Below are 16,677 nucleotides of genomic sequence, written 5' to 3'. Positions count from 1 at the left end.
TTTGGATCCCAGCACTTCCCGGCTGTGATCAGAACAAATGCCATCCGCCTTCTGAATCTGCACTTCCTCACTTGTAAAATGGGGTCACTTGGCCATTTTTCTATTTTTTTTCTTTCTTTTTTTTTTTAAAAGATTTTATTTATTTATGTGACAGAGAGACAGCCAGCGAGAGAAGGAATACAGCAGGGGAGTGGGAGAGGAAGAAGCAGGCTCCCAGCAGAGGAGCCCAATGTGGGACTCGATCCCAGAACGCCGGGATCACACCCTGAGCCGAAGGCAGACGCTTAATGACTGCGCTACCCAGGCGCCCGGGCCATTTTTCTTATTAGGGGATGAGGCCTGTTCTGTGTCTGGCTAGCTGTATCACAAAGCCACAGAGCCCCAGGGCCTCCCTAAGGGTCCCAGAAGCCCTTCGGGACCACAAATCCCCCTACAGGTGAGGGCAGTAGGGCCACCGTGGTGGTGACACCGAGGGGTCTCACGCTTGAATCGATGACAGGCCATCCTGAAAGAGTCTCATTCGGAAACACTAAGAAGCGCCCCTAAGTACTGCTGAGGGCCTGGTCCCCTGCCTGCTGCTGAGAGTTTGGTCCGTCGTCTGTCCCACTGTCTGTCTTCCCGGGGCTGAGCTGCGTCCCGCGAGAATGGGGATTGGACCTTGTTTGTTTCCGTGGCCTGGGAGCCCAGTCCAGGCCGGCCCCGTGTGTGTGCCGACACCTGTTTAATAAGTGAGCGAGCGAGTCGAAGTGCTGGACAGAGGTAACAGAGGTGGCCTCCAGGGACCCCGCCAGGGCAGCCTCTGCAGGTCTGGTCAAGGCAACGGGAAAGCTGTGTGCCGCTCATGGAGCTTCCTTTCCTCCCAGCCACGGGACGGCTCCCAGGGAGGCCCCAGAGGCCACGGGAGGGAGAAGTGGCAGGTTACACTGGTAACCTCAGCTTGCTTCAGAAGTGACGTGAGGACTCACGGTCACGTGGCCCTTTGAACAGCAGTCTGTGGCATTGTCAATAACCAGCCTGTTCCCACCCCTCTCACCCTGCCTGCGATGGGTTACCCTGTGGCCCCTAAAAGATATATTGAAGTCCAGGTACCTACGACTGTGACCTCATTTGGAAATAGGGGTCTTTACGGATGTAAATCAGGTCATTAGGTGGGTCCTGATCCGATATTACTGGTGTTCTTATAAGGAAGAAGCATCACCGAGACAGACACACACAGGGAGAAGGCCACGTGACCACAGAGGCTGAGACTGAAGACTCAAGGATTGCAGGCAAACTCCAAAGCTAGGAAGAGGCAGGAGGCATCCTTCCCTAGAAACTTCAGAGGGAGCCTGGTCCCACCGACACCTTGATCTTGGACTTCCAGCCTCCAGAGCGGTGAGAGAATACATTTCTATTGTTTTAAGACACCCCATTGGTTGTACCTTGTTAGGACAGTGCTTGGAAACTAATACATTACTCGGAGCCTAGGCAGCTCGGTCCTCCCAAACACCCGTCTAGACAGCATCTGGCGGGGGCACATGGAGACCGTCCCCTCAGCCCCCACTGCAGCCCCTGGGCCTGTGAGCCTGCCCTTCCTCAAAGGGATTCAGGGAGAGGCTCAGCCAGCAGAAGACCTTCTCCAGGGAGGGCTGGACTCCCAACTCCACCCTCAACCCCGGCCTTCTTGTATGAAGCTTGGCTGACTCACAGCACAGGCTGACTGGGAGGGGTGGCTGTCCCATTGTCTCCCAGGCTGATCCCCACGGGAACAGTACCACAAAACCATCGTTTCCTTCCTGCACTGGATTGAATAGTGTCCCCACCCCTCCCACGTTCATTTCCACCCGGAACTTGTGAACATGACCTTATTTGGACACAAGCCCTTTGCAGATGGAAGCAAGTTAAGATGAGGTCATGCTGGATTAGGGTGGCCCCTAAGTCCAATAGGATTGGTGTCCTTATAAGTAGAGGGATATTGGGCACAGAGACACAGACGCACAGGGAAGAGGCCGCGCGAGGAGGGAGGCAGAGACTGGAGGGATGTTTCTACCCGCCAAGACACGCCAAGCGTTGCTAGCAACACCCAAAAGCCAGGAAGAGGCGAGGAAGGAATCTTTCCTAGAGCTTCCAGACAGCACAGACCTCTGACATTTAATCTTGGTCTCCAGAGCTGTGAGAGAATGCATTTCTGTTGTTTTCAGCCCAGGTTATGGCAATTCCTCCTGGCAGCCCAGGAATATGACACGCCTCCCATCAAAGCGATTGGGCCAGAGCCCCTGTGCTGTGGGACCCAGGGCAAGTCAACCTCTCCTCCCAGAGCCCCGGTCTCCTCCTCTGTGGAGCCGAGACGTGTATTCCCCACTCCCAAGCCTGGACTGGAGGCATCACTGTGAAGGGCCCAGCTCGGGGCCTGGCGCTCAAAAGACTGACCGTATCATCGTTGCAAGAGTTGACGGGAACTGTGATTTGCTCGTTCAGTAAGTGCATGTCCGTTCCGTGTGCCAGGCTGGCATCCGGTAGGGTCAAGACAGACGAAGCCTTTGTCTTCGTGGAACTCCCACTCCAGGGGTGGGAGAGCAGGGAGTGACAGACAAGCCACTAACGCGGATACTTTGAGGGAAGAAGCCTGGTGACGTGGGCTTGTTCCTCGGGGCTGGGCTGGGAGACCTTGCCCCGACCACCCTCCTCTGTTCCTGAGCTGCCCCCACTTCTCCACTCTGTGGTTTAACACGTGCCACTGCCTGAAGGCCCCGTGAAAATGCAGATATCTTGGCTCTTCAGCCTCTTTGGTGGGCAGTCGTGAGCACCTGCTGTACGCGGGGCCCCGGGAGGGAGCGGGACACACGAGCAGGCGTTGCGGCGGCATTGACCCAACGCCACTTCATTAAGCACCGTGTTCATTTCTTAGGGCTTGGGCAACAAATATCACACACTAAGTGGCTCACGCAACAGAAATTCGTTGTCTCCCAGCTCCGGAGCCCAGAAGTCCAAGAATAAGGTGTTGGCATGGTTGGTTGTTTCCGAGGCCCGGGAGGAAGACCCTGTTCCATGTCTTTCCTACTTCCTGGGGGTTAGCTGGCCATCTTTGGCTCTCCCTGGCCAGCAGACATGTCACCCCAATTTCTGCCTTCATCTTTACATGGATCTCCCACCCCACCCCCGTGCGTCTGTCTCCGCATTTTCCCTTATTAGAAGGACATCAGGCGGACCCTGACTCCACTACTCCATTCTGATCTCGTCTTAACGAATTACAACCCTATCTCCAAGTAGGGACACATCCAGAGACCCTGGAGGTTAGGACAGGATGGCCGTCTATGAATTTGTGGCGGGGCATTCGGCGTGGGGTGTTGAATGTCCCGCTGTTTTCTTTTCAAGCCGAGGACTTTTGCAGAACACCCAGCTCTGCTGGGCAGAAGGCAGTGTGTCTCCTCATATCCCCATCCCCCGTGTCCGGCACTGGACTTGGGAGTTACATGTCACCAGGGTCCAGGCCTCTGCAAATTGAGGCTTAAACATGCTGTTGTGAGGAGTAAATGGAACAGGGGCGCCTGGGTGGCCCAGTCGGTTGAGCGACTGACTCTTAGTTTTGGCTCAGGTCTTGCTCTCAGGGCCCTGGGATCTAGCCCCATGTGGGGCTCTGCGCTCAGCACGGAGTCTGCTTGTCCCTCTCCTTCTGCTCCTCCCCCACTCCTCTCTCTCTGGAATAAATAAATAAAACCTTAAGGAAAAAAAAAAGAAGTAAATGGAATAGCCCGCAAAGTGCCAGGCACAGGGCCTGGCCCATGGTGAGCACCCCCCACAGTGTCAGCCAGGACCTGAGGGCCGTCACGGTGAGGCTGCAGGCATGTGGGAGGGAGGACGGCTGCCTGCCCCCACTTCCCATTCCACTCACACCTGGGATTAAAAGAGAGGCCTCCGGGGTACAGGGCACAACATCCGCAATTTATACTCCCTTCTGTCTTTTTTCTGTCTCCAATAACCCAGTTTTCTCTACCCCACTCAAGGCCAACAAGATGGCAGCGTGGGGAGGTGACGTGTCTTGCTGGGTCACTAACAGGGGGGGAGACTGGACTCCAGCCAGGTCCTCTAACTCTCCAGCTCCTGGCTGGATCCTTGTTACCTGAGTGTGGGCCCCCCCCGGAGGTCCATCCCTCCCGGTCCTGCTGGCTCAAGCCTACTCTGCTCCCTGGCCTCCAAGCCTCACTGACCGGGCCTCCAGGTAGCTTCTGTGTCCCTAGAGCCCAAAGGGGCCCAGTGTTAAGGTAACATGCAGACAGCCTGGGAGCATGGAGGCTTTCATGCCGTCTCTGTGTAAATGTGTCCCCCTGCCGTGGGGAAAGGTGTGTCCAGGGCACATGGCTGCCCATTGACAGAGGGAAGCCCTGACCGGGTGGGAGGCTGTCCCCACCCCCGCCCCTGCCCACGGCTCTCTGAGCTCTTGGGAAGTTGGCGCCATCGCCCCTTGCACCCTTGCTTTCAAACACCCCTCTCAGCACTTTGCTGCCCTCCCCCAGGGCTAGCCCCTCCCCCCCAGGCTGTGGCCGATCAATGGCCCGGTGGCCGCCAAGTACAGAGGACCTCGATTGCACAAGATTTTCTGCTTTTCAGACTGTGCGGCTACTAGCCTGTCCGGTCCGTGGCCCGGGCCACTTTGTCTTCTGAAGGACAGGATGCGGTCCAGAGACAGGGCTTGGGTCTCTTCGCCCCCGCCCCCCACCGAATCCTGTCCCCCTGGGAAAGCTTGAGCAGCTGGGGGGGCGGGACAGGGCCTGAGAGGAGGGGAGGATGGAGGGAGGAGAGAGCACAGCCTGGGGCGGGGGCTGGGAGAGTGGGGTGCAAGGAGGGGGCCTTAGTCCCAGGGTCCCCACAGGGGCAGGGCTGAGGAACAGGAGATGTAAGGGAAGGTGACCCCCACCCGGGTTCCCCGGCCAGCCTCACTGCAGCCAGCGCGCGGGGCAGAGATCGTGCCCAGAGCCCCGGCTCGGACACCGGCTCCTGATGGACACACCCCAGGATGCACATGGATCTCTCTCTCACACACACGCCTCACACTCCGCACTCACACACCTCACACCCCATACTGCTCACACACACACCCCTTACGCTCCACACACACACACGTCATCCCACTTCACACTCACGCACACCCTGGGACCCACATAACACAGCACACAGGCTTTCAGGCGGGCAACCCCCTCACAGGATCACTTGGACCAGCCTGTGCGCACCCAGGACACCCCAGTTCACGGCACGTGCTCTGGGGCACACGCGGGTCAGCCCCTCCATGCCCACTGCGGCCCTGCTCACTAGCGCTGGGATGTGAGCCACACGTGTGAGCTCGGCGGGCTAGGAGCCAAGCTACAAAATATAGAGAGAAGCAGGGGAATTGAATTTTAGCCATGTTTTTACTGAATCCAATATAGCCACCATGCTGTCATTTCAACAGGTCATCAATGTGAAAATTCTTGGGATGTTTTACGTTCCCTGTTTGCACTGTCTTTGAGACCAACTGCGTATCTTTCCCACGAAGCGCATCTCGGGTCAGAATGGCTGCATCCCAGGGGCCCAAAAGCCATGGGTGGCCAGTGGCCACCAAAACAGAGAGCACAGCTCTAGAGAACCATGGGGTAATTCAAATAATTTCCAGCAGAACAGAAAATAGGATCGAACCCCACCCCCACCCCACTTTCTCCTTTTCTGTCCCCCTGAGCTTGTGGGCCTCCCGTTCTCTCTCTGGCCACCGGACCCTCTGGTCTCACCAGTCTCGGTAAGGAGACCCGCGAGAGCCCCTGCCCCACAGCACGGGCCCCTCTGCACAGCCACCCCCGCCCCTCCATCCTCAGCCACCCCACCTCCTGCTCTAGGGGACCAGGGGCTGTAACCAGGCAGGAACGTCACCAGGCAACAGGCCTCAGGGGAGAGCTCGGATCTCCCGCACCTGCCTGCGAGCCTCCGGGGTGCCTCCGGGGTGCCCACGGGGCGGGGTGGGGCGGGGCGGGCCATGCCTGGCTCCTGCCTCCGGCCTGTTTACCTGTGCTCAGTCACAGTGCCGACCTGAACCCGGCAGAAGGCCCATGGAGCCTGGGGCCACAGGCCACAGGGGACAAGGGCCAGACACCCTGGCCATGGCTCTGGGCCATTGATCCAGCCCAGGAAGGCTGGGTGGGGGTAGGGAGACCTTGGCCTGGACAAACAGAGGCTCTGGGGCCTGCGTGCCGGCCCGGCACCCACCTGCCACTCCCAAAGGTAAGCGGGGGGCCTCCAGAACAGGGGACCGGGATCCAAGAATGACCTGGTGACGGTGTCCATTCGGAGAGCCAGGCCTGTCTCCCTGGGGCTGGAGCCATTGGCCCTGCTCTGAGGCCAAGATCGGCAGGGCCCCATCGGCCAGGCAGTGACTGGGTAAGCAGAAGGCAAGGGGCCACAGAGCGGGGGCTGAGGCAGAACAGGGTGTCGTGAGGCCAGGCGTATGGACAGGCGCAGGGGCTGTGGAGGGGCTGCAGGTTTGGGGTGCTGGCAGGCCTGGGTTCAGGTGGGGCTGGTGGACTCTGGAGCAGGGACTGGGCGGAGGGGAGACACCGTTTGCTAGGCTGAGCACCCCACCCTCACTCTGCAAGACTGGACGTGCCCCCCTCCGAGCCTGCATTCCTCCCTGGGCTTCCTGGTGTGGGAGTCTGGCCCCGAGCCTGACGCTGCACTGAACTGGGGACCCTTAGCTCCCAGGCTCAGACTGAATGCAGCTGGCTCTGCGTGCGTGCGTGTGTGTGTGCGAGAGTGAGAGTGCACACGCTCTTGCACGTGCACACGTGTGTGAAGTGCAAGCAATGCATCCATGAGTTTGTGGGTCACAGGCAGGTGTGTGGGTACCTCCCTGGGTCTCGGTCTATGCACACCCATGTATGCATTTGTAATGCATTTGCGCTTGTGGAAGGGATTTCCATGCACACAGTCCCACACTTGGGCACGCACAAAGTGGCTTGTAGCAGGGATCTACTCTAGGCCCTGGGGGGCCTCACTGGAAGCTGCCTCCCATGGCCCTAGATCAGGTTTCTCGTTCTGTTCCTCCTTGCTCTGCCCTGCCTCGGATGAATGACCCTGGCAAGTCATTTTATGTCTCTGCACCTCATTTTCCCCAGCTATTAAATAGAGATAACGAAGCACATGTCCCCGGCTACTGGAGGCTGAAGGAGAATGTGGCTGGCGGCATTGCCCAGCAAAGTGCCCGCAGGCGGGAGGAAGTCCAGCCCCCACCCCCTCGGGAGTTCTGCTTCCAGGGGGCAGCCTGAGGACACTCCAGGGGTCAGAGAGCAGGAGGAACAGGTGCCAGGGAGGGGGCCAGGTGCTGGGGTCAGAGAAGAAGCTTGGGCCACGTCCAGCCTCTCCTTCCAAGGGGCTCACCATCCGGGGGCAGGGGATGCCCCCACGGTGAAGGGCGCAGTGATGGGGGTGGCCCAGGATGCTTCAAGAGAGGCAGCTGCTGGGCCCTCTGGGAGAGCTGCCAGGAAGAGGTGGGAGCTGGGCTGAGGTGTGCAGGGGTCAGCTGGGAGCTGGCCAAGGCAGAGGAGGGCAGCCCAGGCAGAAGGGAGAGCGTGTGGGAAAGCCAGGTGACGCGGGTAGGAATTTTCAGGGTTCGAGAAACAATCCATGTGACGTTCTTCATGCTACGAGCCCTTGCTCTGTAGAAGTTTTCTCCCATCTGCGTATTGATAGAACGGATAGCCGACACGTCCAGTGTCACTGGGGTGCCAGAGGGGAGAAGAGGGAGCGGGGAGAAAGAAGGCCAGGCCACGTGTGCCCACAGCACCCTCCAGCTGTTGGGAAGGAGCTGGGATCCTAGCATTCAGTGGCTCGACAACGATGATGGGGTGCCGGGCTCTGCCGTCGGAGCAGGGCACGCAGCGGGGAGCAGCATACGCCCCTGCTCTTGTGTCACTTACAGCCAGAGAGGAGACAGACAAAGGACACGGAAGCCTATCATGCAATTGAGGGCCTGAGAAGTGCTATGAAGAAATTGGAGCAAAGACGTGAAGGAGGGAAAGGAGCAGGCCATGGGGCAAATGGAAGGAAAAGCGCTCCTGGCCGAGGGAACAGCAAGTACAAAGGCCCTGAGGCAGCACGCACTTGATCTGTGGAAGGTCTGGCAAGGAGCCAGGAGTGGCTGCAGTGGAGGGTGGGAGAGGACAGAAAGACCAGGGCCATGTCCCCAGGCCCTTGTGGGCTGGGATCTGGGCTTTGGGCTCTGTTCTAGGTGGACGAGAGCCATGTGAGGCCCATGAGCAGGGCACACAATGAAAAGTCCACTCCGGTGGTCATGTGGGAATTCGCTGGAGAGCATGAGCAGGCAGCTGGCTATTGCAGTGGTCAAGGTGACAGATGATATTGACCTGGAAGATGGTGGGAGCCATAGAGGTGCCAGGAGGGGTTGGGTTCTGGGGGCAGTTGGAAGGTAGAGCCAAAAACCCTTCTGATAGACTGGACCCTCGAAATAATGGGGATGGGGGGAAAGGTCAGCAGGGAGTTGGCCAACTCAGGTAAAATAGTAAAAGACAAGAGCGGTGAGTCATCTTCACGGCACTCAACGGTCACCACTGCCCATCTCCTGCTGGGCTATCAGCCCCAAGAGGACTGGAGAGAGGTCTCCTGTCCCCCAGTATGCCCCCCCCCCTGCCCAGAGCAGAGCCTGCACAAAGCAGGTGCCTGACAAAAATGGAATGGTTCAGTAACCAAAACCAGGCCTCCATATGCAGACAAGGCATGTAAGCCCCAGCCCCTAGCCTCCCAAGTCCAGCTTCCTGGAGGTGGGTATGTGTAGGAGAGAGCACTGCACCAGGAGTCTGGAGACCCTAGCCATTCACTCTTTCCTTCATGCAGCAGGGCCTGTCCTGGGTTCTATGGGAAAGCAGGGTTGAATGAGACACAGACCCGTGTTTCCTGTAGGGGGAGAGAAACAGAGCCAAAGGCAGGCATACTAGGGGCGCCTGGGTGCCTCAGTGGGTTGAGCGTCCGACTCTTGGTTTCGGCTTGGGTGCTGATCTCATGGAGCCCCTCGTCGGACTCCACCCCCAGCAGGGAGTCTGCTTGAGATTCTCTCTCTTTCTCTGCCCCCACCCCGGTGCACTCTCTCTTTCTCAAATAAATAAAGACGTCTTTAAAGAGCACATACACACCCAAGCCAGGCATACTGCTGACCTGACCCAGGGCTGCCCAGGCAAGGAGGCAGCTTACCACCCAGGGCCTAGGGACCCATCCCCGGGGCCGGTGGCCTTGCACGCGGGCCTTTAGGGAATCCCTGCAGTCCTCAGGCAGAGGGCCGGGCGGCACAAAGATGCGGTTTTGTAGGCCTGCAGGGTGACGTGCCTGATGGCAGTTAGCCATCAGAGTGGCTATTAGCCACAAGGGGATTCTGAGTGGTGGTGGGTGGCTGGCGGTGGGCAGGGAGGGTTGTCTTGCAACAATGTGAGGACATGTTGGAGGAGGAGATGAGAGACAGCATGCCCAGGTAGGAGGCTGCCCCAGGAGTCCAGGTGGGAGGTGATGGGGAGCCCAGGTGAACTGCACCCCCTCACCTTGGGCTGTATCTTATCTTGGGTTTTTACACAGTGGCTTTTCTAGAAATGGGCTCCTCTGAGATGCTCACCGTCCTCCCAGACAGGAGAAGAAGGGAGGGGAGGTCTACTGAACCTCCTATCTTGGACTGCTTCCCTTGGTGCCTCCTCTAATAGACGTCTGACCTTCTCTGCGCCCCATTTTCCCCGCCTGTACCCTGGTGATGTGGGAGGCCGTGGAGTGTAGGGGTGAGGGCACTACTCTGGAGATACACCGCTTGGCTTTGCAACCTGGCTCTGCTGCTAACCAATGGGGAGACCTTGGCCAAGCCGCTCAACCTCTTTGTGCCTCAACTTCCTCATCTGTAGAATGGGGGTGATAGAAGAACCTAGGTCCACAGGGTCTCTGTAGGTGTGCAGGAGACAGTGTGTAGAAAACAGTTGAAATAAATGTCCCCAAGGCTCTGTGAGTCATCCTGAAATAGCTCCTTAGTGATCCAGACTCAAGAGTAAACCAGGGGTGTGGACACCTGGGGCAGAAGGGGTGGACCTGGGCTGAGAGAGGGCAAGGAGTCGGCCTGTCCCCTGGGTGCACCCTGATCTAGCCCCGCTCAACTTGTCGGGACAGCCTGTTTCTCTTTGCTGTGGACACTTTGGGCAGTGGGCAGGGCTGTCCCTGCCATTGCAGGATATGTACCCTCCTGCACTGTGGCCCCACGAAAGCCAGCAGGACCTGCCCCATGTGTGGTGATGTCTTGGGGTGGACGGGGTCTCATGCAGCTGAGAATTACAAGCAGTCCTTCCTCCCTTGCACTGGGTGGGGACAGAGAGGGTCACGGTGGCTGGGTGCCAGAGCAATGCTAGGAGGAGCGACAGGGAGCAGGGAAGCAGGGAGGAGGGCCAGGAGGCCCCTTGAATCCAGGTAGAAGGACTTCAAACTTCACTGAGGAGCCCCATGTTCAGAAAACCCACTGTGTAAAAACCGAAGACTTGGCTCCAAGGAGACCCCACCTCCCAGACCCACATACACATCGGGGCTGTATATTAAAGCCCCTGCGGCATTTACGGATGCATAAGAGGCGACCTCTCGGTGGTCTAGAATCCTCGCTCTGCTGGTGGGTGGGTGGCTGGAGGGCCTTCTCTGTGCCGTGGGAAAACCTGCCTGAGAAGCTGAGTAGCTTTTTGGCGGGGGGAGGGGGCATCTGAAGATACAGCTGCAGACTCAGGGCACTGAGAGGGGCGTCACTCAGTTATTATTAAATCATGATTGTTCATTAACAGCTCATTGAACAGGAAGCAGCCCAGGGTGGTGGGAGGAGCAGGGGGTCAGACACCTGGACTTGGCCCCCCCACCCCCGCTTTCCCGCTGTGTGACCCTGGGCCAGGGGCTTAGCCTCCAGGGTTCAGTTTTTTCATCCGTACAATGGGGTTGATAACAAGTGACAGATATTCCAATCACATTGGGAGAAAGAGGCTAGGAACACCCCGGACTGAGTTGAGGCTAAAACACTCTGGGTCTCAGTTTCCTTCTCTGTCCAATGGGTACAGAGCCTTGAATGGCGTTTGGAGGTTCAAGCAAGATAGTACGCGTCACGTGTCTGCACAGAGTGGACCTGAGGAAGAAGAGTGTGTGGGGACAACAGTCCCCACATCCCTGGACAACCAGAGGATGAAATGAAATGCGTTCCATAGATGCTCAGTGACTGGTAGTTTGTGCTTCCTTCTCTGTCCCGAGGAGACCTTTGGTGGGGTGGGGTGGGGAGACCAGAGGGATGGGACTCCTGGAAGGACAGCTCCTTGGCCCAGCACGGTGCTGGCTCAAGGGGCTGCCGGGGGAGGACCTAAGTGAATGGAAGGCATCAGTATTTTGGGAAGCTGTGCTTTGGAAAACCAAGAGGGAGGAAAAGCACCCAGCAGAAGGAAAGCCAGAGGCACGAGGAGCTGGTTTATAGACATTTGTACTCCACATATTCCAGGTGTGGAAATAATCTCGGGGGGGGGGAGGGGAGCTCGGGCACTGAAACCTCCATCTGTCCTCTGACCATAGAGGGGCTGGTACAGCTGCAGAGATGGGGGCTCCCCAGCCAGACAGGGTCCGGCTCTACTGTGTGCCCTCTGGAGCGAGCTGCTCTGAGGTTTGCTTTCCTCCTCCGAGCTGCCTTGGGGCCCACTCTTGATCACTGGTTCCTGGAGTTAGGATCTTCCTGTCCGAGAGGCGGGGATGCTGTCTTACTTCCGTGCACCATGGATCTTTGGCAAAAGCTCCTGTGCATACGTCAGGCCATTTCCAAGCCTGGTCTGTTTCTCCACCAGGATGCCCGTGGCCGAGGCGCCCCAGGCAGCTGGCGGACAAGGTGATGGAGGTGACGGTGAGGAGGCAGAGCCGGAGGGGATGTTCAAGGCTCCTGAGAACTCCAAGAGAAAAGCCCGGGACTACCTCCGCCTGGCGCCACTGTGGCTGGCCCTTGTCGTGCTGGCTTCAGTGGGGGTCCTGCTCTGGTATTTCCTAGGTAAGCGGGGGGGCCCTTTTGGGCGAGGCAGCTGGCGAGGACTTGGGATGGCTGTGGGGGGTGCAGCAAGACAGAATTCCAGGCCCAGCAATGCCTAGCAACACACTGCGTGAACTTGGGCAAGGCACTTCCTTTCTGAGTCTTCCTTCTGTCCTGGGAGATCAGAGAGCTACCGCACCTATGTTCTAGGTCCTGGGGCTCCGGCCAAGTGCAAGTTCCTTGCTGGACCCAAGTGCCCCCAGCTCCCACCAGCTGGGGAAAGGAGTGCTCTCGCAGCACCCCACTCTTGTGAACCACCAAGTAGGAGTGTAACCATTGCTTCCCCTTGTCTGAAGCCCTCCTGGGTTGCCCCTGGGCTCGGAGCCAGTTGGCTCATGGGAGGAGGCCCAGTGGCGCCGGTGGTGCCTGGCACGAGTTAGCGCCTCTGCTCACTTGAGCCCAACCTGAGAACTTTTCTAGGGTGGGGACCACAGCTCTGTCACCTCTGGGTTTCCAAGGCCCCAGCATGAGTGGGGAAAAAGGGGAGGGAGACACAGGACTCGAGTACCCAGGGGGGTGTCCTTGCACAGAGCTGGCTTTCATATCCCAGCTTGGGCACGTTTGCAATTCAACACGCAATGAAAGGGGATCAAGAGTATCCCAAGCAGGCAGCCCGGGGCCCCTCCCTTGTCCTGAATCTGGCCTCCCCCTCTGGTATCACAGCCCTCAACTAGTCCCCTGGAGCCTCGGGAGCACCTGGTCCATATCCTGGGTCCATTTGTCTATCCTTCCATTCATTCATTCTTGCATGCATGGATTCGTTCATTCATTCATTCATTCATTCATTCATTCAATAAACACTCTTTTTTTTTAAGATTTTTTTTTAAATTTATTCATTTGACAGAGATAGAGACAGCCAGTGAGAGAGGGAACACAAGCAGGGGGAGTGGGAGAGGAAGCAGCAGGCTCCCAGTGGAGGAGCCTGATGTGGGGCTCGATCCCAGAACGCCGGGATCACGCCCTGAGCCGAAGGCCGATGCTTAACGACTGCGCCACCCAGGCGCCCCTCAATAAACACTCTTGAGCTCCTACTATGTCCTGCTCCGAAACTGATGGAGAGTATACATCATTCCTTCTGCTCCTGGCAATGGGAAGGGACGGATAAAGCGCATTAGAAGGTGCCGATGAAAACATTCCCCTATGCTGCAGAAGACTCATTCACTCATGCATATTCACATATTCAGTACCAGGCACCTTCTGTGCCCCAGGCTCTGGGCCAAGCTCTGCAGATCGCCCCTGCCCTCACCAGAAAGCATGGCATGGGCTAGGACAGAGGAAGCTGCGGGCCCAGGGGAGCCATGGTGGAGACAATGCACCTTGCCCAAGGGATCAGAGCCTTTCCATAAATATTCGTACTGATGGAATTTCAGGCCCTTTGAAAGGAATAGGGACCCATTTTGGAGTATCATCAGGTTGACCCTCCGCCCATCTCCAAGGGAGGTCTGGAATCGGCCCCTGGGCCCAGGCCTGCCGCAGACCTACCTACCTCTAGCTCAGAGGGGGCCGTGAACCTTCTCGGAGCCTCAGAGCCGACAGAGAGTGATGTGGGCGGGGGCGGGAGTGGTGGTGGTGGAAGCTGTGTGCATTTCACCACCGGCAGGAAGCCAGCACCCCAAATAGCGCAGGGCCGCCAAGGCCTCCTTAGGCAGCCAGATAATTAGCCTTTGGGGTAAACCTCGCTGTCAGGCTGGAGGGCCAGGAACTCGACTGCCAATTGTCTTTCTTTGGAAGTCTAATTTCTCCTGACTATGCTCCAGGGGTGAATCAACCCTCAGGGAGTGGGTGCTCCATGGGGCTGAGGACCCAGGGGGTGAGTGCTGCAAAGCCTTAGCTGGGGGAAGCCAACTGCTGCACCCCCAAAGGGATTTAGGGTAAAGGCGGCACTTAAGGAGCTGTTTGAGGGCTCCCTCCTGACCAGGCTCAGGCTGGGCTCTGGTTACCGGGCACTGGGCAAAGACAAAGAGATGCATCTAGAAGGGGAGAGAAAGGGACCTAGTCTACGGGCACAGGAGAAGCTCAAAGTGAGTTGCCAATGACTGGTTGAGTGGCAGTCTGACGCAGAAAGGGGCCCGAGAGGAGAGGCGGGGGTGACAGCTGGCTCTGTCCCGCACCGCGGGTAGGCCCGGGCCCCGGGGGTATCTTCTGCTTGTGCTGGGAACCCTTAATACTGCCCAGCTGTATCTTCCTCATACCTTCCCCCTCCTGCTCTCCTGGCTGACAGTTCATTCTTTCTTCCCAAACCTACCCACCCACCCACCCACCCATCCACCCACACACACACACACACACTTTGCCTCCTGTTTCAACGGGTAAATGGAACCATTCAGAAGACAAGCCCCATGGATGCTGGCCACACACCTTTCCAGATACACCCATGGGATCTGCCCTCCTGCCCCGTCCCCCACGGGTGAACCGTCCCTGCCCCTTCCAAAGGCAGCTGTCCTCCAGCGCGGTGGCCGGGCTCCCGCAGCGGCCCATCCCTTACAAGCACACTCCTTGCTTCCCGCACCAAATCCCGCTGGTGCCCCCCATTTCTCTGCTCCCCCTGACAGCAGACTTCTTGAAAGAGCTGTCTCCAATTCTGTACCCCCAGCCCCTCGTGCACGTTTCCCAGCTGGCTCCCCGCCCCCCTCCAAGGGTGCTTACCAAGGTTGCCAATCGTCGGCTTGCTAGATCCGACCAGTCCCCAGTCCTCATGGCATCCCAACCATAGGCAACACTTGACCAGGCACCTCACTCCCTCCTCCTTGAAACCCTTTCCTCCCTTGGCTGCCAGGGGGCCCCACATTTCTTTTCTCCCAGCTCATAGCTGCTGCTTCTCCTGCTTCTCCAGCAGGATGGATGACGGCAGGAGCTTCCTGTGGGTCTCCTTGCTTCTGCCCTTGCTTCCTGAGAAGCTGTTCTCCACACAGTAGCAAGGGATCATTTCAGAAAGCATCTCAAAGCCCCTAACCTCTCTGCTGAAACCTCCCACAGTCAAAACAAAGTCCCCCCGTGGTCGGCTAGACGTTGTGCGGCTGTCCTCTCCCCCTTCTCATTGCTTCCTGCTCTCCTCTCCTTCACTCTTTGCTGTTTCTCAGATCCACCAGACGAGCTCCTGCCTCAGGGCCTTTGCACTGGCTGGTCCCTCTGCCTGGACCGCTCTTTCTATAGATTAACATTCACGTAACTGACATCATCATCCTCATCCCTGGCCTCCATGGGACAGCCCCCCCTCCCTGACTCCCAGGACACTTATACTTCTAATGTGTTGTATACTATGCTTGTTTATTGTCTGACTTTCTCGCTAAACTACAAGCTCTTAAGGGCAGGGTTCTTTTTTCTGTATTGTTTTATTCATTGTCATACGGCTGTATTCCTGAGTGCTTTAGACCTGTCCCTAACGTAGTAGGTTCTCAAGTAACATTTGTTGAATGAATGCATAAATGAATGACTAGGGGAATACGCCCAGGGCTAAGAATCAGTCTCTTCACATCAGCAAAAACGGGTCTTTACAAAGTGGAAATCTGATGACATCATCCCCTATCTTAAACCTTTTGCGGTTTCCTTTTGTGCAGGTAAAGACCCAAATCCTGCCCCACTGAGGTCCCCGCTTCTTGTTGCCCCTCCCCTTATCTGATTGCTCCAGCCAAAGAGGTTTTTTAACCCAGTCCTCACCATTATCCCTCTGCCGCAGGGCCTTTGCATATGTTTTGCCTCTGCCCTGAAGGTACTTCCCTTCCTCCCCTCTTCCCAATGGATGCTCCAATCCTACCATCTCAGCCAGACCGTCACCCAGGCCCAGGCCCAGTTTCTTTGTCATGTTCCCTCAGTGGTACCTTGGGCTCCCCTTGCAGGCCTCACAGATGGGCCTGTGTGCTGTGAGGTCATTGGAGTCATGCCTGTCTTACCCAGCATGGGCAGCTCTGCAGGGGGAGACGCAGCTGTCTTGGTTTATGAGCATGCCCCACATGGTAGGTGAGGCCGGAACACGCTGGGGAATGGAAGGGTGTATAGAGGTGCTAACCCACAAATTTGACCTTCTGGGCCCTGTGGGTTTCCTGGCTTTCATGTCATCTATATCCTGGACTGATGATTACATCAGCTTCTGACTAGGAGCCTTCAGGATACGGTCCATCTATGGGCCTCTTTCCTCCCTGTCACTAAATACACTGGGTGACATGGCGACAGTCACAGAGATGATGATGACGGCTGTGCCTCAGAGGCCCAAGATGCTGGAGGCTGAGCTGGGGGTTTGGGTGGCAGGAGAAGGCGTGGGGGAGACAGGAGCCTCCGCCGGCAGCCCCGTTGGTTGACCTTGTTGGTTGCGTCCTGGGCAGGGTACAAGGCGGAGGTGACGGTCAGCCAGGTGTATTCCGGCAGCCTCCGCGTGCTCAATCGCCACTTCTCCCAGGACCTCGCCCGCCGGGAGTCCAGCGCCTTCCGCAGTGAAACTGCCAAAGCCCAGAAGATGGTAGGGAAGGACTGCAGGGATGGGCAGGGTGGGGAGGGGTGGGGGATCTGGCCCTGATCATGCCAAGCCGATGGGTCAGTCCCTTCAGAGCACGCCCTGGGAGCAGAGTCCTGGTCCAGGCATGATGGAAGGGGATGTGGCCTAGGGTGGT

At 57.6% G+C, this 16,677-nt stretch overlaps 1 protein-coding gene across 1 annotated transcript in view; it reads left to right on the top strand.

Annotated features, from left to right (window-relative positions):
* Window positions 1-11,838: 11,838 nt before the first annotated feature.
* TMPRSS6 (transmembrane serine protease 6) overlaps window positions 11,839-16,677 on the top strand; it is a 32,409-nt gene continuing 27,570 nt past the window's right edge. The window contains exons 1-2 of the mRNA XM_008705582.2: window positions 11,839-12,034; window positions 16,393-16,526. Of these exons, the coding sequence (XP_008703804.2) occupies window positions 11,839-12,034; window positions 16,393-16,526 (330 nt within the window). The remainder of the gene's footprint in view (window positions 12,035-16,392; window positions 16,527-16,677) is intronic.

The sequence above is a fragment of the Ursus maritimus genome, unplaced genomic scaffold (genome assembly GCF_017311325.1).
Source record: "Ursus maritimus isolate PB19 unplaced genomic scaffold, ASM1731132v1 scaffold_21, whole genome shotgun sequence".
Classification (NCBI taxonomy): domain Eukaryota; kingdom Metazoa; phylum Chordata; class Mammalia; order Carnivora; family Ursidae; genus Ursus; species Ursus maritimus.
The sequence above is the reverse complement of the archived record's forward strand: the minus strand, read 5'-3'. Positions and strand labels throughout refer to the sequence as shown.